At 40.6% G+C, this 21,378-nt stretch overlaps 1 protein-coding gene across 1 annotated transcript in view; it reads right to left on the bottom strand.

The window, feature by feature from the left end:
• Positions 1-19,287: 19,287 nt before the first annotated feature.
• The window catches only part of pkib (protein kinase (cAMP-dependent, catalytic) inhibitor beta), a 29,247-nt gene continuing 27,156 nt past the window's right edge, over positions 19,288-21,378 (bottom strand). The window contains exon 3 of the mRNA XM_013270492.3: positions 19,288-21,147. Within this exon, the coding sequence (XP_013125946.1) occupies positions 21,065-21,147 (83 nt within the window). The 3' untranslated portion in view covers positions 19,288-21,064. The remainder of the gene's footprint in view (positions 21,148-21,378) is intronic.

Below are 21,378 nucleotides of genomic sequence, written 5' to 3'. Positions count from 1 at the left end.
GCCGTTTGCTGGCCACTCATTGGCTTACCCCGCTTTCCTGGGTGCTTCTGGCGATTGTAGTTTTTTATGGCTGACAGTAGACATTGCGTTACAGTTATGTTATCGCTAAATATCTGGCCATTTAATGTACATTTTTGCTTTATTAAACAAATTGTGTGAAGCAACAGTCCATGGTAGTGGACTCGAAACATATATAATACCAGTATTTACAGGATCATTCCCCTAACAGTGATTTTGACCATGGCTCCACCCATTTATTTAAATACGTTGATAGCCTGCTGAATGTAAATTAAAAGCCCGTTCCTCTCTCGCTCTCAAAATAAAATACAATTTTAAAAAAAAAAGTTTGCTTTTCACTTAACAGAGTCATTCATGTTTAAAAGGCTTTTTTGTGTTTGTTTTTACTTTTTGTGGGGAGTTTTTTCAAATTGTCCAACAACATTTTTGTGATATAACAGTGATTTTGGAAGCTAATTGTGGTTCAACATACAAAAGTAATTTTAATACACTTGTGTGAAGTGCTATCAAGAGTAATGAATAACTGAATAAGTAACTGATTCTAGTTTTTGTTTGGAAAACAAAACAAAAAATAAATAAAGTCAGGTATTCATTCAACCAAATATATACATTTTGATACATGTAATGTTTAGGGAAAGTGCAGTGGAAACCTATATGGAGAAACACAGAGTTTCTACCGACCCTGAAACATATATCTTTGAGTCGTCTTTCTTCTTCTAGTCATCATTTGCAAACCCACCCTGTGAACTTTGGTGTAATCTGACATACACATCCTGAGAAATGTAACTACACATGGACTGATTCTTATATAGCGCTTTTCTACTCTCCCGGAGTACTCAAAGCGCTCTATACAACATGCCTCATTCACCCATTCACACCCACTCGTACAAGCACTTCTAAACACAGTGCAAACGAACCTGCATTCACACACATTCGTACTCCGATGAACGCATCGGAGGGCAATTTGGGGTTAGTATCTTGCCCAAGGATACTTGACATGCAGATCGGGGAAGCCAAGGATCGAACCACCGACCTTCCGATCAGTAGCTGATCTGCTCTACCACCTGAGCCACATCATGTCTATGCAGCCAGCAATATCTAATTGACTCATTGTGTACCGCCATTTCGCCGTATCAGTTTCCAGGTATTTGTTCTGCAACCATTTTTAAAATCGACCAGAAGAGAACAGATCAACTTAAATAGAGACCGCCAACTACTGTTTTGGCAGCATAACTGCACAACAACACAGTCACACTGTGCGCATGTACATTGATCCACTGCATAAGTATATATTAAACGTAATTAATATGGCCATACTTATAAAAGATACATGCATATAAAAACAGTACATTTGAAAACAATTTTTTAAAACTCAATAAAAAGTCGCCACTCCACTTGACCACTGTTTGTTAACTTTTAAATCATAATTTGAACTGTGAGAATAAACACCACCCTTGCCCCCTTCATTTATCAATTAACTGCAAACTAAAGACTTTGTCTTAGCACTCCGTCTAACAATATCCACAGGTTACTAGCACATGGTAGTAAATGTATGCTAGCATAATCCTAGAAAAATACAGAACTCCATAATGTAGACCTCGTCACAGATACCTGACATTTTTTTCATTCTTCTACTTTTTTGTATTTTTTTTATTTAAAATGGCTAATATCATTGTTGGACCAGTTGTTATGATTCATCAGAACTTGGTGGGTTGTCTTTCACACATTCTCAAGCTTAGGCGTGGGCTTGTCTCTGGTCTGTTCCTAAGGGCGGAGCTTCTTAGTGTGGCTATGCCCTTCCTCTTTGTTGACTGCACTGAATCATCCGTCTACTAGTATATGGAGAACAGGTGGTGCTACAGTTCTCTGCCAGACTGGTGTTGTTGCTGTGCATCTGAGAGCCCTGTTTGGAATTTGCTGGCACAATAATCTACTTACTTGCAGTATGGTAGCAGCCCAAGCTGTTTTGTTTTTCCTCCTCATCAACACTCTTGTTCAGTTATCACATCAACCTGTTCTATTTTCTTCATGAACGGTCAATCAATTCTCATTCTGTCCTCTGGCAGACCTCCCTCTGCATTAAAATTCACTTAATTTAAGACCCTGCTTGTTGTGTCTGCTTTGTGGGTCCAGCCTATCTCACACAATGACAGAACAGTCTGGTCATAATTTGGACCCCACTGGCTCAGCTGCAGTACAAGAAGCCCTGTCTAAGAAGGAAGAGCTTTTGAGTCAGCATGATCCGGTTCTGTCTGAAGGAGTGCCACACAGAGTTAACATCAGAGGAGCATACAGAAGAAAGATAGACATTAAGACCATCGACTCTCCAAATCACTGTTACAAACAAGCACCCACTGCCACTGATAATACCTGCCTTTTAAAGTATACACAGCACCATCATCTTCTCCAAACTAGGTCTCAAATGCATATCATCTGGTCCATATCTGAGGGTGATGAATGGGAAAACTGCTGTTAACACTCTGGTTGGCTATTTTGCTCTAGCAATTTGCCAAGCTCTGGCTAATATTGTGTTCAGATATCTTTAACATCTTTTTTTTTGTCTATTTGTATAACATATTAATCTTCTCAAATCACTCTCTCAACATGAGGAACATTCAAAAGATCCTCCTGAGACTCCTCGAAAAGGGATTTTATGTGAAAGCTCCATGGTTCCTTCATTAGCTTACTACATCTTGGAGAGTGGTCCAGTAAAGATGGAAAGCTGTTGTGGAATGACCACTCCCACCACCAACAATGGAATCCAGCATTTCTTTGGGTTGCAAACTTTACTAAAGATTGAATAGAAATGGAATGTGTAAGGAATACGTTGAGAACCTCCTTAATCCCACTGGCACGTCTTCTGTAGAGGAAGCAGAGTCTGGGGATGAGGGGGTCAACTCATCAACTCGTCCAGGATGAGGTCACTGAGGCAGTTAAACAACTCTTTGGTGGCAAGGACCCTGGGGTGGAAGAGGTTTGCCCTGAGTGCCTGAAGGCAACTCAGGGTTGTCTTGGTTGACATGCGTCTACATTGTTATTTATTTTTATTACTTTTCTTTCTTCATATTCTGAGGTGGAGTTGAGGGATTGGCTTGCCTCTGGTCCCCTCCTTAGGGCACAGCTACTCAGTGTGGGTTAACCATTCTTCAGCTGTTGGCAAATGAATCATCAGGGTACAGGTATAAGGACAGATGCTGCTATACTTCTTGGCCAGACTATTCCTATTGTTCACCTAAGAGCCCTGTTTGGAAGAAGAATCAACTAACTTGCAATCTGGTTTTGTTCTTCCTCATCACCACCTGGACCTCAGAACACCTGCAACCCACACTCAGCCTGTCTGCCCGCTCACCTCCTGCACCTCCTGCAACCCGAGGATACCCACCTGCTGACTCAGTACTTATTCCATACTCTGCAAATAAGATTCAATCTTATTCAATTAACTTACCAACCTGCTATATTCACTTCCTGGACAATGAATTCATTCTCGTTCTCTCTAGCAGAGTTTCTGTAACCCATCCACCATTGAAGCTATTTTAATTCCCCCATCCACTCTCTTATCTAATCACTTTTCTACCATAAAATTAATTTAATTTAAGATGCTCCCTGTTAAGTCTGCATTGTAAGTCCAGCCGTTCTTGCATTATGACAACAGTTCACCTACACTCAAAGGTAATAATGCAGCTTCAGACAGCGAGCATCCACTCTGACATATCTCTCATTCTGACCCTTAACTCCTCTGATGAATGTTATCTTACACTTGATTCTGTAAATTTCTCTGAGGAACAAAAAGGATGTTGGTTGTCCTGTCCTGCTATGTTTGAACTGAAGAATCTTTTCAGACCAGTGTGTCAGAATTTTCTGCTGATACATACTAGTGGGGTCAGCAAACACAGCCAGTAAAAAAGACTGTTTTGAGCTGTTTGCTTATTTACAAGGAGTCGCCACACTGAGTAGTTCTACATGATTAAATCCTTCATGCTTCTGTATTGTCGCCCCTAAACTGGGTTAAAATGGTCACTTTTAATCACTTTTAATGCACCTCTGAATCTTTTTCTCTCACGTGGCACTGACTGTTTCAATAAAACCACTGTGAGGCATTATGTAAATTCCAGGAGCTAGTGCTGAATTTGGCTTCTATCGACCATACTCAGACTATCTGATTTTAAGCTATTTTTAGCTCTGTGTTATTCTGATGACAGCAGGAGCAGATCAGTGTTTGTTCAGTCACAGTGATGCCTTGCTGAAAATATTTGTAACCACAGGGCCTACAGTTTAATCTATTTTTATTGCTGTCATGTGTATTCCATTTCATCTTGTGAATTGGGGCAGTGATTTAGGTTGGTTTTGAAGCTGCTTTCAGTGAAATGTATCAGCAAGAATTCAGCCTATATCCACATGAAATACTCTTTCCTCCACCGGGCCGCCAACCAGTGCCTAGTTATACTAATTGGATGGATAAAGGATGGATCCAGTGTCACTAACAAGTTAGTAGAATCACCAGTAGGGCAGGATGGCTTCACTGAAGTAAAATAAAATTACTCATGAGTCCTCACAAGTGGCTCAGTTCACAGTAGGTTAGGGGAAATAACTAAACAGAAGGCACATAAGACAAATGACTATCAAATTAAATGGGAAGAAACTAAACACTAACAAAACTGAAGATTTGACAAGCCAAGAAGGGATACTGGGAAGGTTTGAAATAAACTAAAACATTAAGATTCAAATATAACTCTAAACATCAGCAGAAACAAGAAAGAAAAAGTAAGACGAACTAAAGAGGACAGAGAAATGGATGCAACCATGAACATAAAGAAAAAAGCTAAAAGCTATAAACTAAGAATGCGAAATATCAAAACTTGGATTCTAGTCAACAACAGAGAATGCTAAATAATAAAGCCGATTTCAAAGTTCAAAAACCACAAAATCCTGCGTCCAAAACCACAGATCATGACAACAATTAGAGGAAAGGTGCCTTTGAAGACTATATCCACTGTTGGAGCATGATCTGTGCAAGTGACAGCTGATGAAGCTGTGTGGGTGACTTTTAGAACTTCTTTAGAACTTTCCTGAAAAAACAAACAAATAAAAACACACACAGGCATGCACTTTATTATCACATAGATCTACTTTCTTTGTCTTGATGCATGCTTAATCATCCAAGTAAGTAAATCCCAAAAGGTTGATTCTGTTCATCTGGATTTAGCATTTTCAGTGGGAGAAACATGTTGTCACTCATCCAAGTGACTTCTTCACGCACTGTGCAAATGTGCTTATAAGACTGGGGAAGCCTGCAGTAGGCTAAGACTGAAGAAGTCACTTGGATGAGTGACGAAACATTTCTCCCACTGAAAACGCTAAATCCAGATGAACAGAATCAACGTATTGGGATCTACTTTCTTTACAACCTTTTGGGGATTGAAGGTTCTTATGCTGTGAAAAGTGTTTGCCTCTGTCTGATTACTCTTTTTTTAATGTTTATCACACTTCAGTGTTTCAGAATGTTAATATTAGACAAAGATAACCCAAGTAAAGACAAAATGAAGTTTGATTTCCCTTCATATATGAAGAAAACCTTTCACAATTGGTCATGGAATGCTCATTTATCCCAAGGGACTGGTAGTTGTAAGTTGTTGTCAGGTGGTTATTAGTCAGTCTGTGTGGCAGAGGCCTTGTTTAAGTTAACTGTCTGCTGGCTTTAGTGTGAAAGTATTATCAGTCCCTTCATCATTTGAAAACTTAAGCTATGCCAATTGGCTTTTTTTCTCCAGCTCCAGGCTTATATTGGGGTACAAAACAGTATTTCAAATAAATCTGATCAAATCAGATATTTCATTTTGCATGATATAAGAGAAAAGGGCCTAGGTTGTGCTTCTTCTGCTGTTTCTTAAACACTGTCAGAGGTAGCAGTGAGAAATAGTCCTCTGGGATTATGACAGTAATGTAAGCTGACACACAAACAGTTTGGTTTTGCACAGTCTGACGGCAGACTAAGCACCAAACTGATATCCGACTGAAAGAGATGCAAAGCAGACCTGTTCCAGCACCTGTGACAAAACCTCACAGTGGAATGTTAGCTAGCATGTTAGATTCAAAAATCACAGCCAAAAATGAAGCAATGACCCTGCATGCTTTATATCAAACTATATTTTGAATCTGACTTTGCTGTTGGCTATTTTGCTCTCATGATAGATGACAGTCAGTCTGCCGTATTTTTCAGCTATCAATAGGATCAATAGGAGCCTTTAGTGTCCTCTGTATTCAATCCCAGTCAGCTGAGTGTGGCTGCGGAGGAGCAGATGGCGTTCACAGCCTGCCAGCATCAGTCTCCCTCTCTAACTGGATCTCTGGTGCTTCGCAGGACAAAGACGGGTGAGTGAGACACAAACACACATTGAGATGGGGAGGGCAAGGGGAGGCACAGAAGGGCTGTCTGTCAGTACTGTCCAGAGGCAGCACCAGCCAAAATCTGCAGATGCGTGTGTGTGTGTGTGTGTGTGTGTGTGTGTGTGTGTGTGTGAGAGAGAGTGTGTGTGGTAGAGGATTTGGTCTCATTTGGGGAGGCGAGACTTTGTTTGTGTGTGTGTTTGTGATTATCTTTTCATACATTCAGCCTTGTGGCTAAGACTGGGGCCTGAAAAAAAATCTGTTTTTGTAATCAGGTCATTGCTTTGAATTAGGAGACTTGCTTACTCATTTGAAATTTTCTGATGAGTTTTCATTAAAACAGAAAAAAATCTATATTAATATAGAAGTATATAAAAGATTCAATATATTGGTATATGCTTACAAGAAGAGTAACTGTCCACAGGGTTTGACTACATGGACATTTCAAAGCCTTGTGATGAAAGAGAAGACAAGTGGTTGCATGATGGGGGGGGGGGGGGGGGGGGTTGCATTATCTCCTACTGGGCAGCCACTGTGTCACCAGCAGCTGATCCACAGGAAGCATTCCTCTTTAGATGTAGGAGTAGTGGAACCTTCTTTTCAAAAGCAGTCAGCCATGCTGGTGTGTGTTGTGGCTGGAGCTGGAAGCCTGACCCATTTTTTAAGTCCACATAAATACAGTGTGCTGCACCACCAGCCTGCCTGCTTCCCTCTTTCCCTCCCGTCACAGAACCAATGAGATCCAATCATTAGCTGATCTGAAAATGGTAATGCTTTAATTGTCGACAGGAAGCTTGGCAGGTATAATGTGCCTCTGGGGCATGGTAAGAGGAGGCAAGTGCAGCTGCAGGTAGATGTATCCCAGTAATGTTTAACTGTTGGTGGGTAGCTGTTTAGGACTAAAGTGCAGCTGATGATTCAAATCCCAGAGTAATCAAACGCTACTTTACAGAGAACCCAAAAGCCCTTTTTTGTAAATACTGCACGCAAGACGATACACTCTGCCTGTTGTTACCACGGCTTTAAATCTATAGGACGTGTTTAACTGTAGCGATAACTTTTATGTAACTGTGAGTTACATAACCACCATCTCAGCTGTTTCTCTCTCTGGGAGTCTGCAGGCTATCTAGTAGTGGTTTCAGCATGCATGCCCCCACCCCCATTCTTGCTCTGCAAATGTGTGCACAAGGCTGTGTGTATGTCTGAGTGATGGCTGCTCACCTGCAGATTGTACCGTAGAAATGTGTTGTGTTGTAAATTCAGAACAAGGGAGGGGATTTGATCATTGTCTACAAGTGAACAGTTTAAAAAAAATAATAATTAAATATAATATTGATAAGCATTTTTGGCCTGTTGGGTAATATTAAACGGTTGATATATTTTATTCTTTGCTTTAACGTTTGTCTTAAATATGACAGAATAATCACAAATAGAAAGAAAATCACTGTGAATGTAATAGAAAACTGTGTATATGAAATCTATCTGTGATATTCACATGGTTTTCAATTAAGCTCGGCATATCAGGGCTGTATTCTTTTCCTAAAACTAATCCCATTAATCGGTTATTGGTAATTTCCAGAAGATCTAGACTACATATTTCTCTTCATTAAGCATGATCATGTCTGGAAAAATGGAAATGTGACGTGATAAAGACAAAGCATTCTAGACAAATACGGCCATTCACGAGCTTGAAAAGTACTGTTCAACAGGCAAGCAATGAGTAGGGCCATACCCTGAGGCATAAGGGCAATAATAAAGCCTTCCAGCATGTGGCCCAAAAGAGAAAGAAATGTGTCCCATGTGAATAAAAGTTAATTTTTAGAACACACAGGATGACCTGTGAGCAATATTATGGTCTTAAAAGCACAGTGCCCATGTAAAACCTAAACTCTTTATACGCTGATCAGGCATAGCATTCTGATAACCTGCCTAATGTTGTCTTGGTCCCCATTTTATGCTAAAACAGCCCTGACCTGTCGAGGCATGGACTCCACTAGACCCCTGAAGGTGTGCTGTGGTATCTGCGCCAAGATGTTTGCAAGATGTTTGTTTTTAAGTCCTGTAAGTTGTGAGATGGGATCTCTGTGGATCAGGCTTTTTTATCCTGCATATCCCACAGATGCTCAGTTGACTTGTGTTTTGGGGTACCCTGACACCAAGTCAGCATCTCAAAGTCATTGACGTACTCCTCATCCATTCCTGAACTGTTTCTGCTTTGTAGCAGGGCACATTATCGTGCCTAAAGACGCCACATCCATCATGGAATACTTTTTCTGTGAAAAACAACAGTCTCCAACAGTGTTTAGGTAGATTGTACGTGTCAAAGTAGCATTCACATGGATGGCAGGACCCAAGGTTTCCCAGAAAAACATTGCCCAAAAACATCACATTGCTTCAGTGGTTTGTCTTCTTTCCATAGTGTATCCTGGTGCCAGGTCCAGTTCTGATGTTCACGAGTTAGCATGGGCACCCTGACTGGTCTGCGGCTATCCAGCTCCATACACAGCAGACTGAGATGTTCTGTGTATCCTGGCACCTTTTTATCAGAATCAGCATGACGTTTTTTTGCAGTTTGAGCTACAGTAGCTTGTCTGTTAGATCAGATCACACAGACTAGCCTTTGCTGTCTAAGTGCATCAGTGAACCTTGGCTACCCATGACCATGTCGCTGCTTGACCACTGTTCCTTAGTTGGACCATGTTTAATAAATGCTGACCACTGCAGAACAGTAACACCCACAAGAACTGCAGTTTTGCAGATGTTGTGACTCAGTTGTCTCGCATCACATTCTAGCCCTTGTCAGACTTGGTCAAATCCTTACACCTGCCCATTTTTCCAGGTTTTAATACATCAACTTTGAGGACAAAATGTTCACTTGTTCCCTAATATATCCCGCTCACTAACAGGTGCCATGATGAAGTGTTATTTACATCACCTGTCAGTGGTCAGAATGTTATTCCTGGGCGGTGTATGTTATCACATCACTTGGTTGCCACTGGTTGAATTGCCAACAGCATCACAAGCAAGAATAGCCCACAGACTGGTTGTTTATGGCGCTGCCCCCTGGTGTTTGTAAATGTCTACAACAAAGACATGATGGTCTGCACAGATGGTCTGCTCATAGGATCTAGATATGGGACCAATGTACAGCCATATTTAAGGCAATAGGTGTTGCTGAAGATGCAATGCTAAGTTCTGAATTGGTTGTGGGTGCTTTTCAGCCACAGATGGCGTATAAAAGATACATGTGTAAATGCTACTCTGTATTTTGAGGCCTCAGTGTTACCTATTTGGGGTCTGTCTTTTTTTAATCCATTCATTATTTGATTATTTTGCCAGAAGTGACCATATTTAGCTAATCTATAAGATAATACTAGCAATCTTGATTATGATCAATGAATGGAAAGCAATAGGATGTCAAAAAAATGTTTTTATGACCTTGGTCCTTGTTGGGTGTTACAAACATGGCACAAGCTGGAAGCATGGCTATGGGAACGTCTCTAAATAGGCATGTGATTATATTTTTTAAAATGCTGGTACCTTCTGAATCCATCCCTCAGATATAGCCCTTCTATTATTTAACTCCTCATTATTCTTCCTAATCTCACACCCCAACACCCCCTGCACTGTGGCCTTGTCCTCCCACTATCTTGTTGCCTCAGTGTGTACAAAACAGTCCCTAATGAAGGCTGACAGATGGGACTCACATCCACTCAAATAACAGGCAGGGGGAGAGATGTGATCACCTTTTTTGTTCCACTAGTCTGGACAGCACAGTAGTTTGTGTCTTTGTTCAGCAGTATGTTAGTTGTTATGCGGTAAGCATCTAACAGAAGCAAAACACAGAGCTGGGATTGATATTACCTTTAACTCGCTGTTAATAATGCATGCTAGCGACACACAGCATAATGGAATTAAATTGGCTTTGCCGCATCAGCAAGTTTTGAAAGCAGACATTCATGTCTCAGTGTAATAATTTGGCTGTAACAGAACTAGAAACTGTTATCATGGATGGGTAATCAAAAGTAATCTAATTTTTCAAATATTTTTCCTATTTATTCACATAAATTGTTGCCAGTAATACAACACCAAGTAAATGTAAAAGTGGGGGGACCTTAAAATCTAGTTAAATGGCCTGTATTTGTATAGCGCTTTACACTACATTCAGTCATCCACACATTCACACACTGGTGATAGCAAGCTACATTGTAGCCACAGCTGCCCTGGGGTGCACTGACAGAGGCGAGGCTGCCGGACACTGGCGCCACCGGGCCCTCTGACCAACACCAGTAGTTGGGAGAATTATTCTAGTCAGCATAAATATGTGCTGTGAACTCCAGTAGATTGTTTTCTGTGACGACAGACTGTGTAACGTCCTGAATTCTGGCTTTCAGGGTTTCAGGGTTATGGCTCTTTGTGCAAAGCTTCTAACCTACAGCCATACTATCAAGGGGAGGTTCGACCTTCAACCTTCCCAGTTCATTACTGTAATCACACAGTTCATAGGCTGAGGATGTTGCTGTCCAGTATTTTCACACAAAATGATCATTTAATTTGCTGTCAAAGATACATCTCAAGACAAACTGACCGGTCACAATCATTTTCATTTTATTGGAACATAGTTTTAGTGTTTTGGGGTTTTTTTCTTTCTTTCTTTTTTAGGTTTGAACCCCCCAAAAAACTGTTGTTATACAGAACTGTGTGGCTGTGGTCAAAATAATATTTTTAAAGCTTTTTGAAGAATTCATCATCAGCCTGGTAGCTGAAAACCTTACACATTATAGCTTGGGCTGTTATCACATTACATGAGATTTTTAATTTTTGTTGGAACTTAGCTCCCATCACTAGAAGTCAGGCCCTTGAAAATGGAAAGCTATCAAGTCTAAACAGAATCTTAAATATAGGAAAATACTTTAGTTTTCTTCTATATATTCAAGGCTTACATAAATATTTTATTTTGGTGTTAGCCTCATGTTCCTGTTGCCCCCCCGACACAGCCTATAGTGAAATAAGAGCTCTGGCCACATGGGAGAGCTTGTTTTCAGCACTGTAAAAACAGCCTAAGCTCTCTTAAGGCCATGGTTATGGGGTAATGGGGAAGGGAGGAGGGTAAGGAAGATAAAAAGAAAGATGAGAAACATGGGGAGTCACCACTGACTACAAAGTGATGCAGGGTGGGGACATAGATGGGAATAGTTGGTGCTGAATCAGGGCTTGTTACCTCCTCTGGGACTGTGATGTCAGCCCCAGGACAGAGAGCAAATGAGAGGCAAACAAAGGAATAAGGAGGATGGAGGGAGGTGGAAGTGGTAAGGGAGATCTTAGGGGGATTGACGAAGAAGACTTGCAGAGAGGATGTGCAGATGGCTGCTGAAAGCTGCAGGCAAACACTGGATGTCAATGGAGATGCATTGTAGAACTACAATCTAATTTCAGTTCCCGTAATAAAATTACTTTTACAAGTAAAATTATTACTTATTGATTTATCACACTGATTAACTTGAGGGGGTGGGGTTTGCACATTTATTTATTTATTTATTGACCAGATTTGGTGCCTCAGCATTGGATACTGATGTGTACTGTCAGATTAGTCCGGGGTTTCGTTTGCTGCTGAGTAATAGTAATAATCCCAGTCTGGGCGATTATCCTGATAATATCATACCAACATCCACTCATACAGATGTCTGCATGTGAAGCTCAGCCCAGTTTAATTCAGAGTTTCATTACAAACTAACTGTTTCGGTGACCCTTAACTCTCAGCTCTTAGATATGACACTGATCTTCCACCTCATTGTGAACTGAACTAAGGCCCACACAGCTGCCTGTAAACAATGTAAGAAATTCAATTTTATTTATATAGCGGCAAATCACAACAACAGTTGCCTCAAGGTGCTTGGACTATGTTTTATGGGTGAAAGCTGGAATAGCTACAGAGAACCTACACAGACACAGAGCAGAGTTCATTTACTAACAATGCAATTCAGTGTAGTTCTCTTTGAAAATGGATTTGACTGAGCACCTCATTGATAAAAAGAATGAGTAGTATTTGTAGCTTCTTTGAGAAGGCACTGCAGTTCAATTACAGCTTTTTTGAGGTTGAGAAACAAACTTGTGTGCTTGTAGATTATAGTTTTGTTCACACTCATCATCACCTGCATACATGTTTATATCAATCTGCTTAGCACTTTTAATTTTAATTTTTATGTTTATTTAAGTGTTTGTCTTACAGTATGTTTTGCAGTACCGCAGCAATTTCCTAATGTTGTAAACCTGCTCAACACTTGGCAATAAAACCCTTTCTGATTCTGATTCTGAGTCTCTAGAAGTCTGTGAAAGGCGGTCTGCAGACTATGGCAGACTTGAGTTCACTGTGTGGAGAAAAATGAGAGATGGAAGAGGGACAAGGGTAATCCTCCCTTGAGTCTGTCGTTGAACATGACCAATTAAGATGGGACTTTATCTGAAAGATGGCAGAGGAGGGTCAAGATGTGGGGACTGTGACTGTCTGTCCTTTTTATCTGACTATATTTTTAGGAAGAAAATTCTGGAAAGAAGGAGGAGGGAGATTGGGGGAAAAAAAAAGGCCAAACATGCTAGACTGTAGAGATAGCAGGGCATAATGCTGTTGTAAAGTGACTTGGTCGCCGTGAGAACGGGGTCAGGCTAATGCTTGTTTCATCTTATTGGGAGAGAGTGATGCCAAGCTGAGCTGTCTGACAGAGAGCTTATGGAGGGCGAGGAGTTGTGCTGTCCTGCTGCGTATGTGTGTATGAGCGATGCCAGGCTTACTCTGCCAGTCTCCGCCCCACCACTGTTTGGGTGATGTCATGTTTGTGTGTGTGAGCATGTGTGTGTTTGCAGCCTTGTGATCTGTCCCTGGACAAAGAATGAAGTCACTTCCAAGCTCAAACACACTTTAAGGAAGACTGGATGCAAATGGCAGAAACAGTTGTTAATAGTAGCGTCTATGCACTGAGGACGGGGGATTAAAATGGATGTTTTGGTTGCACTTACTCAACTGATGCAGGGATCAGCAGCATGTTCATAGATTACACACTGCGTAATCTATCAGTGTGCCTAATGGTTTCCAACTAAATATTTTTAGTAGATTATTTTGCCTGTTTTATTTTACCATCTTGCTGAAGCCCTCTGCCAAAAAAGGTACAACGGTATTTGTTTTTCTGCTCTTACGTTCTCTTTGTATCCACTCACCTGTGACATTCCTCAAGGACATATTCTAGGACGTCCTTAATCTTCTCTTTACATGCGTGTTTAAGTGCACAAAAACATTAATGTTTGATCATGAGCATTGAACTGATAATAAGTGCATTTAACTGATTGGATTACCAAAGGAATTATGGATAGATGCTGTTCCATCATTTACATCGAGCATCTCATTGCTTAGCTAATCACAGCCCACACCACCCTGAGGGTTCAGCTGACTGGAAACATTCATATATGGTGAGCTCTTGAAGATAGGCTAGCCAGTCCAGAGTTGCTGTACATCTATTAGCCACATGGCAACCCACCGCTACAACCCCAGCTCCTCCTATCATTCCTGTTAAGTTAATCTATTGTTATTGGTGCCTGCTCTGTTGTGAGGGATACTCTCCTTACTTATGCTGTCCACATATCTATGGAAGGGCAGGGAGGTCGCAGAACAAAGCCTTGCCACCACATATATAAATTACGACACATGGACACAACAACTCTCCCCGTGTGTCTGTGTGGTTTCTCTCCAAGTACTCCGGCTTCCTCCCGAAGTCCAAAGATATGCAGTTATTGGGGTTACACAAGGATAGGTGGAGGAGAATGGATGGATGGATGCAAGTAGCAACTCTATTTGACAACAGTGAACCTGACTGAAATGTGCACTTTGTGTATTGTAACACAACAACAAAATTTCCTTAATGTCCCTAAACTATCCTTATCTTTCCCTAAATCTAACAATATTGTTATTGTGCCAAAAACTAGGAGGACATACACATGATATTGATCTGTTTATATAATATTCTTTATTTATTTTTTGGTTGCTCATTGTAACAGAGGGTAATGGCAAAACAACCAGTATATGTATATGGTGAACCTAAGATGTTGGTTTTGATCTGTTATGGGATTTGCAGCAATAAAAATCTGGAAGCATTTATTTTTTGAATTAATTTTTTTTTAGCTATTTTAGATTTTATGATAAATGATAGTAAAAGCAAGGAATAATTACCAAGCAATAAGAAAACACTGAATCAGCGCTCCTGTAACTTATTATATCCTCCTTTTGTTTTTAGAATCCCTTTTGTCTTTGACCCTCTCTCATGTCTTCTTCTCTCTTTCCTTTTGAGGCTCTTGGGCGTTGGAAATAGCACGTTGACTTCCACGTGAAGGCTTTTCCCTGCCTGTCTGGCATCCTCTCTGTGACCCACGTTTGCATGGCCTCAGTGTCAGTCTTATTCATCCCCTCCCTTTCTTTCCCTCACAGTGTCTCTTTCTATATGTCTCTCTAACACTTACTCTGTCCTCCACAGCAGCTTTGTCATTCTCTCTTTGGCCTGTCCACTGGTGGCGAGAACAGCACAAAGAGCTATGGAGATTGCAATGGAGAGTAAGTGGAGTATCGTAAAGGATGCTGCTACCGCTGTTCATTCACTTAGCTTCGACTGATAGCACAGCGTTTGGCTCTAATCTGTTTGTCAAAGGAACCACGATGCATTTCTGTAGGGCAATTACACGACATTTTCCTTGAGGAAAACCAATAGCTAACCGCTTCTACCATGCTGTTCAATTATGTAAGAAAACAGAGCTTTTCTGTGTGCTGCTCTTCTGTTCTGTGGATTTAGAAACAAACTCTATAGTAATTTATGATTTGAAAAAGTGTGCACAGTCTGACGTGTTAAGAGAGATGAATGCTAATCATGGAATTCAGAGTTGGCAGTTCACTGCAGCCAAAGCTATTTTTAGATATTGCTTCCACATTTCATGACTTGGTTAAAAAAAAACAAAAAAAAACAGGGTCAATCACAGCTCCATAAACAAATGCATTTTCAAGCCAAACCTTCAAATTAATTCTTCACCTTTTCTTGTGTTCTAAAAAAAGGGAAAAACCTCCATAATTGCATTTAAATCAAATAAGGTCCAAGCATCTCTCAAGGCTAGGTTACCCCAGCAACATATTACGTACCAGCAGTCTGGGTGAGGGAGCCACATCAGAGGAGTGGGGGATGTCTGAGAATGCAGGGGGGGACTTTTAGCAGAGATAATAAGTCTCAAATTTATTACACACTTCTGTTTTGCTTGATCAAAAACATACATGGTTATCCCATTAGCACGGTAGCGATTGTTATGTATTTAACCTCTCTTACATAATCTGTGGACCACAGCATCAGTTAACATAACATACCAGAGACATGTGCTTTACATGGTTCTCTCTGCAGAGAGAGAGATATGGGTGTGTCCAAATGCAAGTCATCACTGGGTTTTTTAATTAAAAGATGTGTGCAGGAATGTGAAATCCGAAACCTTGAAACTGTGATTTTTTTTCAACCACGATATTAACGTGATGCATAGTACCTGTGCCAAAACTAGTGTAAAACAACTGTATTTCAGCCATTTTCTTTCTCCCAGACATAACAAAGAAATCGTCCCCAAGGTGTACAAGGATGATGTGAGGTGAATGATAATTTAGTGAATGTCTCCATCTGCTGCACACCAAGAGGAACTGCTGCATTATGTAACAGGCAGGTGCCAATATGCTCATATTGGAAGGAAAAAAATAAGTGCATGTGCTTGCTTGTGCACACTTTAATTGATCCACACATGCCCTTATTTTACAGATGTAACGAGCGATTTTCACAACTTTAGCTGTCTTTAGTTATTATGGCTATTTAGGATTCTGTCTAATCTAGTATTCTGTTGCCTTTGAACATCAACTAGGTGTCTAATCAGAGATTTACTTGTCCTTATCAGTTTGCAGTTGACCCCACATCTTTTACATTAGAACTTTAAATCCCATGCTGTGGGACTGTTACATGTAATGACTAACCAAGTGACAAGTGAAAAAAGGGAGCTGTGGGGCTCACTAAACTACCTTCAATAATTACTTACTCCAAACGATGAAATGTGTCTGTTAGACTCCATTCCTACAAAACTGTTCAAAGACGTCCTGCCAGTAATTAATGCTTCCATTTTAAACATGACCTCTTTATCTCTGTTAGCACAGGCTTTCAAGGTGGCTGTAATTAAACCACTGCTTTAAAAACCCAGACTTAATCCAGCTGTTTTAGGTCATTATAGACAGATTTTTTTTTAGCCTTTCTCTTATTTAATTTTTTTTAAAGATTTGCAGAGGAATTTCCTGTTTGAAGAGTTTCAGTCAGGATTCAGAGATCATCATAACACAGAAATGGAACTAGTGAGAATTCCAAGAGTCAGCTCCGTGTTTGTCTTGTTACACCTTACTGCATTCGATACAGCTGATCACAATATTTTAACTCTAGAATGCAGATTTCAGGTTGTGCATGTCTTCTCAAAGGTTGGTTACAGTTCCAGAGGCTTCTGTGCTGGAACCATTGATCCTTTGTCAGCTACAAATACTACAGAGTCATCACTCGCACCAAGTCTAATGACACTATTACCCCTATCCTCATCCAGCTTCATTGTTTCCCATTCCTCAATGGATCCAGTATAAGATTTTGAATTTCACTTTTAAAGCTCACAGTTACTTGTTACCCCGATATTTTTCAGACCTCAGCCCTGCGCTCAGTTTCAGCTGCTCTTCTAAGTGTTCCTTACTTCAAATTTAACACCATGGGTGCCAGAGCCTTTAGCTCTACTCGCCTCATCTCAGGGGCTTATTAGTTGAACTGAAGTCACTGTTACTTTCTGGAGACAGAAGTGACCATATTTAGAGACTGGAGATTAAAGTTATCAGCCAACATTAGCAAATAGGTAGCAAGCCACACCCTTCTAGGATAGGGTGAATATTATGTGTCAGATAATTCCATTAAATACTGTTTTAAAATGCAGCAAATTGTGAATATAGTTCAGAGATTCAATACAATAACTTAACTGAGGTGAAGCCTAGCACACGGTGATCGGCTAAAGCCCCTGCGTCAGCACACTTTTCAAACAGGCCTAACATTAAGCCTCAACTAAAATGTAATCTGCTATGTGTTTATCCACTGAGACATTACTTACTAAAACAGATACTAAAATATTTTTTGTACCAGTTGAACCTCACGAGGCTATTTGAGCAACTGTAAGTGTTTTTGGTTGTAGCCATCAAAGTTCCTGCTTGGTTACATGTTGACACTTTTGGCCTGTCAGCTGAGCTTGCTAAACTGGCATTTTCTTTGAAGGTGTTGTCAAGTAATAGTAGGATTGAAATGGACGCAGCATTTCACATGCTTCGTTTTTGTTACAGAGGTCCAGCACAGGGAGAAGAGGCGGAAGCAGGTCATCATCAAGGATGTCCTTGTGCACTGCTGCATTTATCTTTCCATCTACCCTGACTACTCTCTCAGTTCCTGCTGCCAAAACCCATCCCCACAGCATGATACTGCCGCCACCATGCCCCACTGTAAGAAAAGGTATTTGCCAGGTGATGAGCAGTGCCTGGTTTTTCCAAACATGATGATTCAGGTCGAAGAGTTCAATCTGTGTTTCATCAGACCAGAGAATTGGGTTTCTCATGATCTGGTCCTTCGGGTGCCTTTTGGCAAACTCCAGGCAGGCTTCCTTTTAGGCTTCCATCTTGCCACTCTACCATACAGGCCTGAGTGCTGCAGAAATGGTTGTCCTTCTGGAGGTACTCCTCTCACCACAGAGCTCTTGTTTGTGTTAAATAAATAAAAAGGGGAATGGTTATGTGTTACTCTTCATCTGAGGTCAGAGTTATTTCATTAATTTTAAATAATTAAATAATTTGAATTCAGCGAAACCTGATAAGGACCAGATTATCTTTTTATCATGTCCTCAAAACCTTGGTGCTGAGAGAGGGTTTACTTTCTTTTTCAAATGACTATACCGAATTGTGTCCATAGAGCCATACCTTCCCTTTTGCCTTACAACTGACAAAAGCACTTCTGGAGGAAATTTACAAAAAACAGACTGAGCTTTTAGGCGTCAAACACAACACTGTTTTTCTTCTGTTCTAAAACAGCATGATCTGAATATTGCAAATCCATCAATTCGACTTTACATGCTATCGGAGAACTACTTACCAGACTTGTCACAACCCACCCTGGAGGCAAAAAAGCTTTATGCAACTTTACTCACATAAGCAGCATTCTGAAATCTGTAAACACATTTAACCTGGCGGTTCCCCTTCATGCCGGGCATCTGTTGTTTAGACTTTCTCATCTATCTGCAAATGCAGCAAATTAAGTTTATAATAGAGATGTAATTAATTTGACAAAAATGGTCAGCATTTAGGGTTTTCAGTCAGGGGTTCAGTTATTCATGTTAGTGTATATGATTAGTGGTGGCTCCATAGTATAGTGGTTAACATGCTCAGGTGGCAAGTAAAAAGGCTACTGCTCACCTCCTAGCAAAAGAAACGAATCCCTTTTGGGGTTGCGTCAGGAAGGGCATCACAGCCTACTTTTACCAAATCAACCATGTGTTGCTACCTGTTGTAGCGCTACTTTGTGACAAGGGAGAAGCTGAAAGTAGTATTTACATGCTAACTATGAAAGGTAGACAACTCATTTAACAGCTATTAGTGATTAAATATTTTGAAAATACGTCAATACGGGCCACATGTCAGACTCGTATAGCCAGACTTGAATCAAAAATTCTAGCAAATATTAGAATTAGCAACATACTCCTTAATTTAAAAGTCAAGAGGCAGGACTGAGGGGCATATAGAGGAATAAAAGTATTCAACACACTGCAGTGTAGGTAAAGCTTGGAGATTTAATATGGCAATTTTCACCACCAGATAGAATCAACATAAAGGATTCAATCCAGCTAAGTAAAATATATGCACCAGGACACTACAACATACACCTCTGATTCATCGGTCTCTTAAAATGTGTTGATCAGCTTCAGACAGACCACAGACACTTTATCAGTACAGCATAAAAAAAATAAAAAAAAAGAAGGAAAAAAAAACAGACTGGGCAGCAGCACGTCAGGTTTTCCTTGTTGCATTTGTGAAACACATCCACATAAAGACAGGCCACCAGTCAACACATCTTCAAATAGAGACAATTACAAAACACCTTTTGTTTGTGGGTACAGTCCGGTAATCATACAAGCAGCATGTATGACACACATGGATTTTACTACAATATAGTATATGTACAGTAGCAGAGAGGGGATAGCTGGCAAAGTGTGAACTCTTGCTGTTGTTTCTCACTCTCCAGCTCGCGTCCTATTCACAGTTCTGCTCATGTGTTGATGAGTGCGAACAGACTTTTCTCTGTGCGAGCGAGACAGAAGGGGAACTGCTGCCATTTTCAGCACTCGAAACACATTGTGGAGGTTGCGGCATTTCTTAACGCTTGCTCCCGTGCCCAAGCGTATGCTGCTGTCACTGCAGACAAAAAACCCCCAACAAAAACCCTCCACACTTGATTTTGCTGCAAATTGAAATCTGGTTGTCCACATGGATTTTACGGCCAGTGTTTTCTTCTTTCATCCACAGTCCAAGTAGTTCAAATGGGTTTTTTTAACGTTACCTCCTATTAAAACTGAGGAAATATCAATAGCCCCAAAATTTGCAATAACAGTACCTCACAGAGAAAGAACACAACACCCACTTTAGTTGTAAACTGCCACTAGGCACATTTTCAGATATTTGGAAAATGAAGAGACTTTGAAAAACAAAACAATAAAACAAAAACAAAAGAAAATGTTAATTTTTCTCTCAGTATTATAATGAAGTAGTGTTGGCAGTGGGAAACTATTCTCTAAAGGAATGTTTCAAGATATGGACTCCACTTTATTTGGATGCCATATCATCACCTTGCACCAAATCACCCCTAAAAAGTGCAGAGTCCCTGGTTGCTGTTATGGTTAAAACAGTCTGGTGATGAAGGATACAAACTGTACAACTGCAGTGTAGTTATAGACTCATTTGAAAATGCACAGTAGATCATACACATTTAGTGTAAAAAGCATAAATGAGCCAGATAACACATATCCCAGTTTTCTTAAGTCGTGTAATGAGTTAAAAAGGATCGAGCCACTACAGGCTGCAGTTAAACTACTGTCAAAGAACACGCAGGGCTACAAAACAGAGATCTGCAGGAAATGCAAGGAAAATGGTGCGTTACATTTTGACTCACAAGTTCCTTTTTTCTTTAGTTTTAAATAAATCATAGAAAAATAGTAGTAAAGAGTGTACAGGACACAATCGGTCATTGTCCTTTTGATTCCCAATGTAGCGTATCCGCGTTTATGCATATATGCACACGTGCACACACTGTGTGGTTCAGAACTAGGTGACGTCTGACTCTTTTTAGAAAGTACCAAAACAGTCCTAAGCTCTTGGCTCCAGTCCTTTGGGAGTGGGTCCATCACCCTCCCTACGTGGCTCAGCTGCATTGCAAACGGTGTGACTCTCCACAGATCATCACTCATTCTCCCATAGGTCGCCCTCTGCCTCGTTCCTCATCCTCTCTCAGGTTATCTCTGTAGGCCTCCGGGGAGGTAAATAAACGAGTCCCTATGATCCCTCTTTTCCATCTGAGCTCTCTGGCGGTGCCGGTGGCTCCTCTGCTGTGGGTGACTGAGCCCCTCCCGGACCATCTGCACACAAAACTCAAAAATGACTTCCAAAGGCATAAATGAGGAATTTCTTTCCAAAGCTATTGTTGATAAATGATCGTGACAGTGATGTGTTTGGCATTTTTTGCTTTTGCTTTCATTTTAAGGCTGCTATTTTTTCAGAAACCCCAATGGAGGCAAACAACGTTTTTAAAAAGGGTCTCTCTGCCACTGCTGGAGGAATTGCAAAAGATCTGAGTTCATGTGAGGAAA

Source organism: Oreochromis niloticus, linkage group LG22 (assembly GCF_001858045.2).
Source record: "Oreochromis niloticus isolate F11D_XX linkage group LG22, O_niloticus_UMD_NMBU, whole genome shotgun sequence".
Lineage (NCBI taxonomy): Eukaryota > Metazoa > Chordata > Actinopteri > Cichliformes > Cichlidae > Oreochromis > Oreochromis niloticus.
This window is presented reverse-complemented; position numbering and strand designations above follow the sequence as displayed.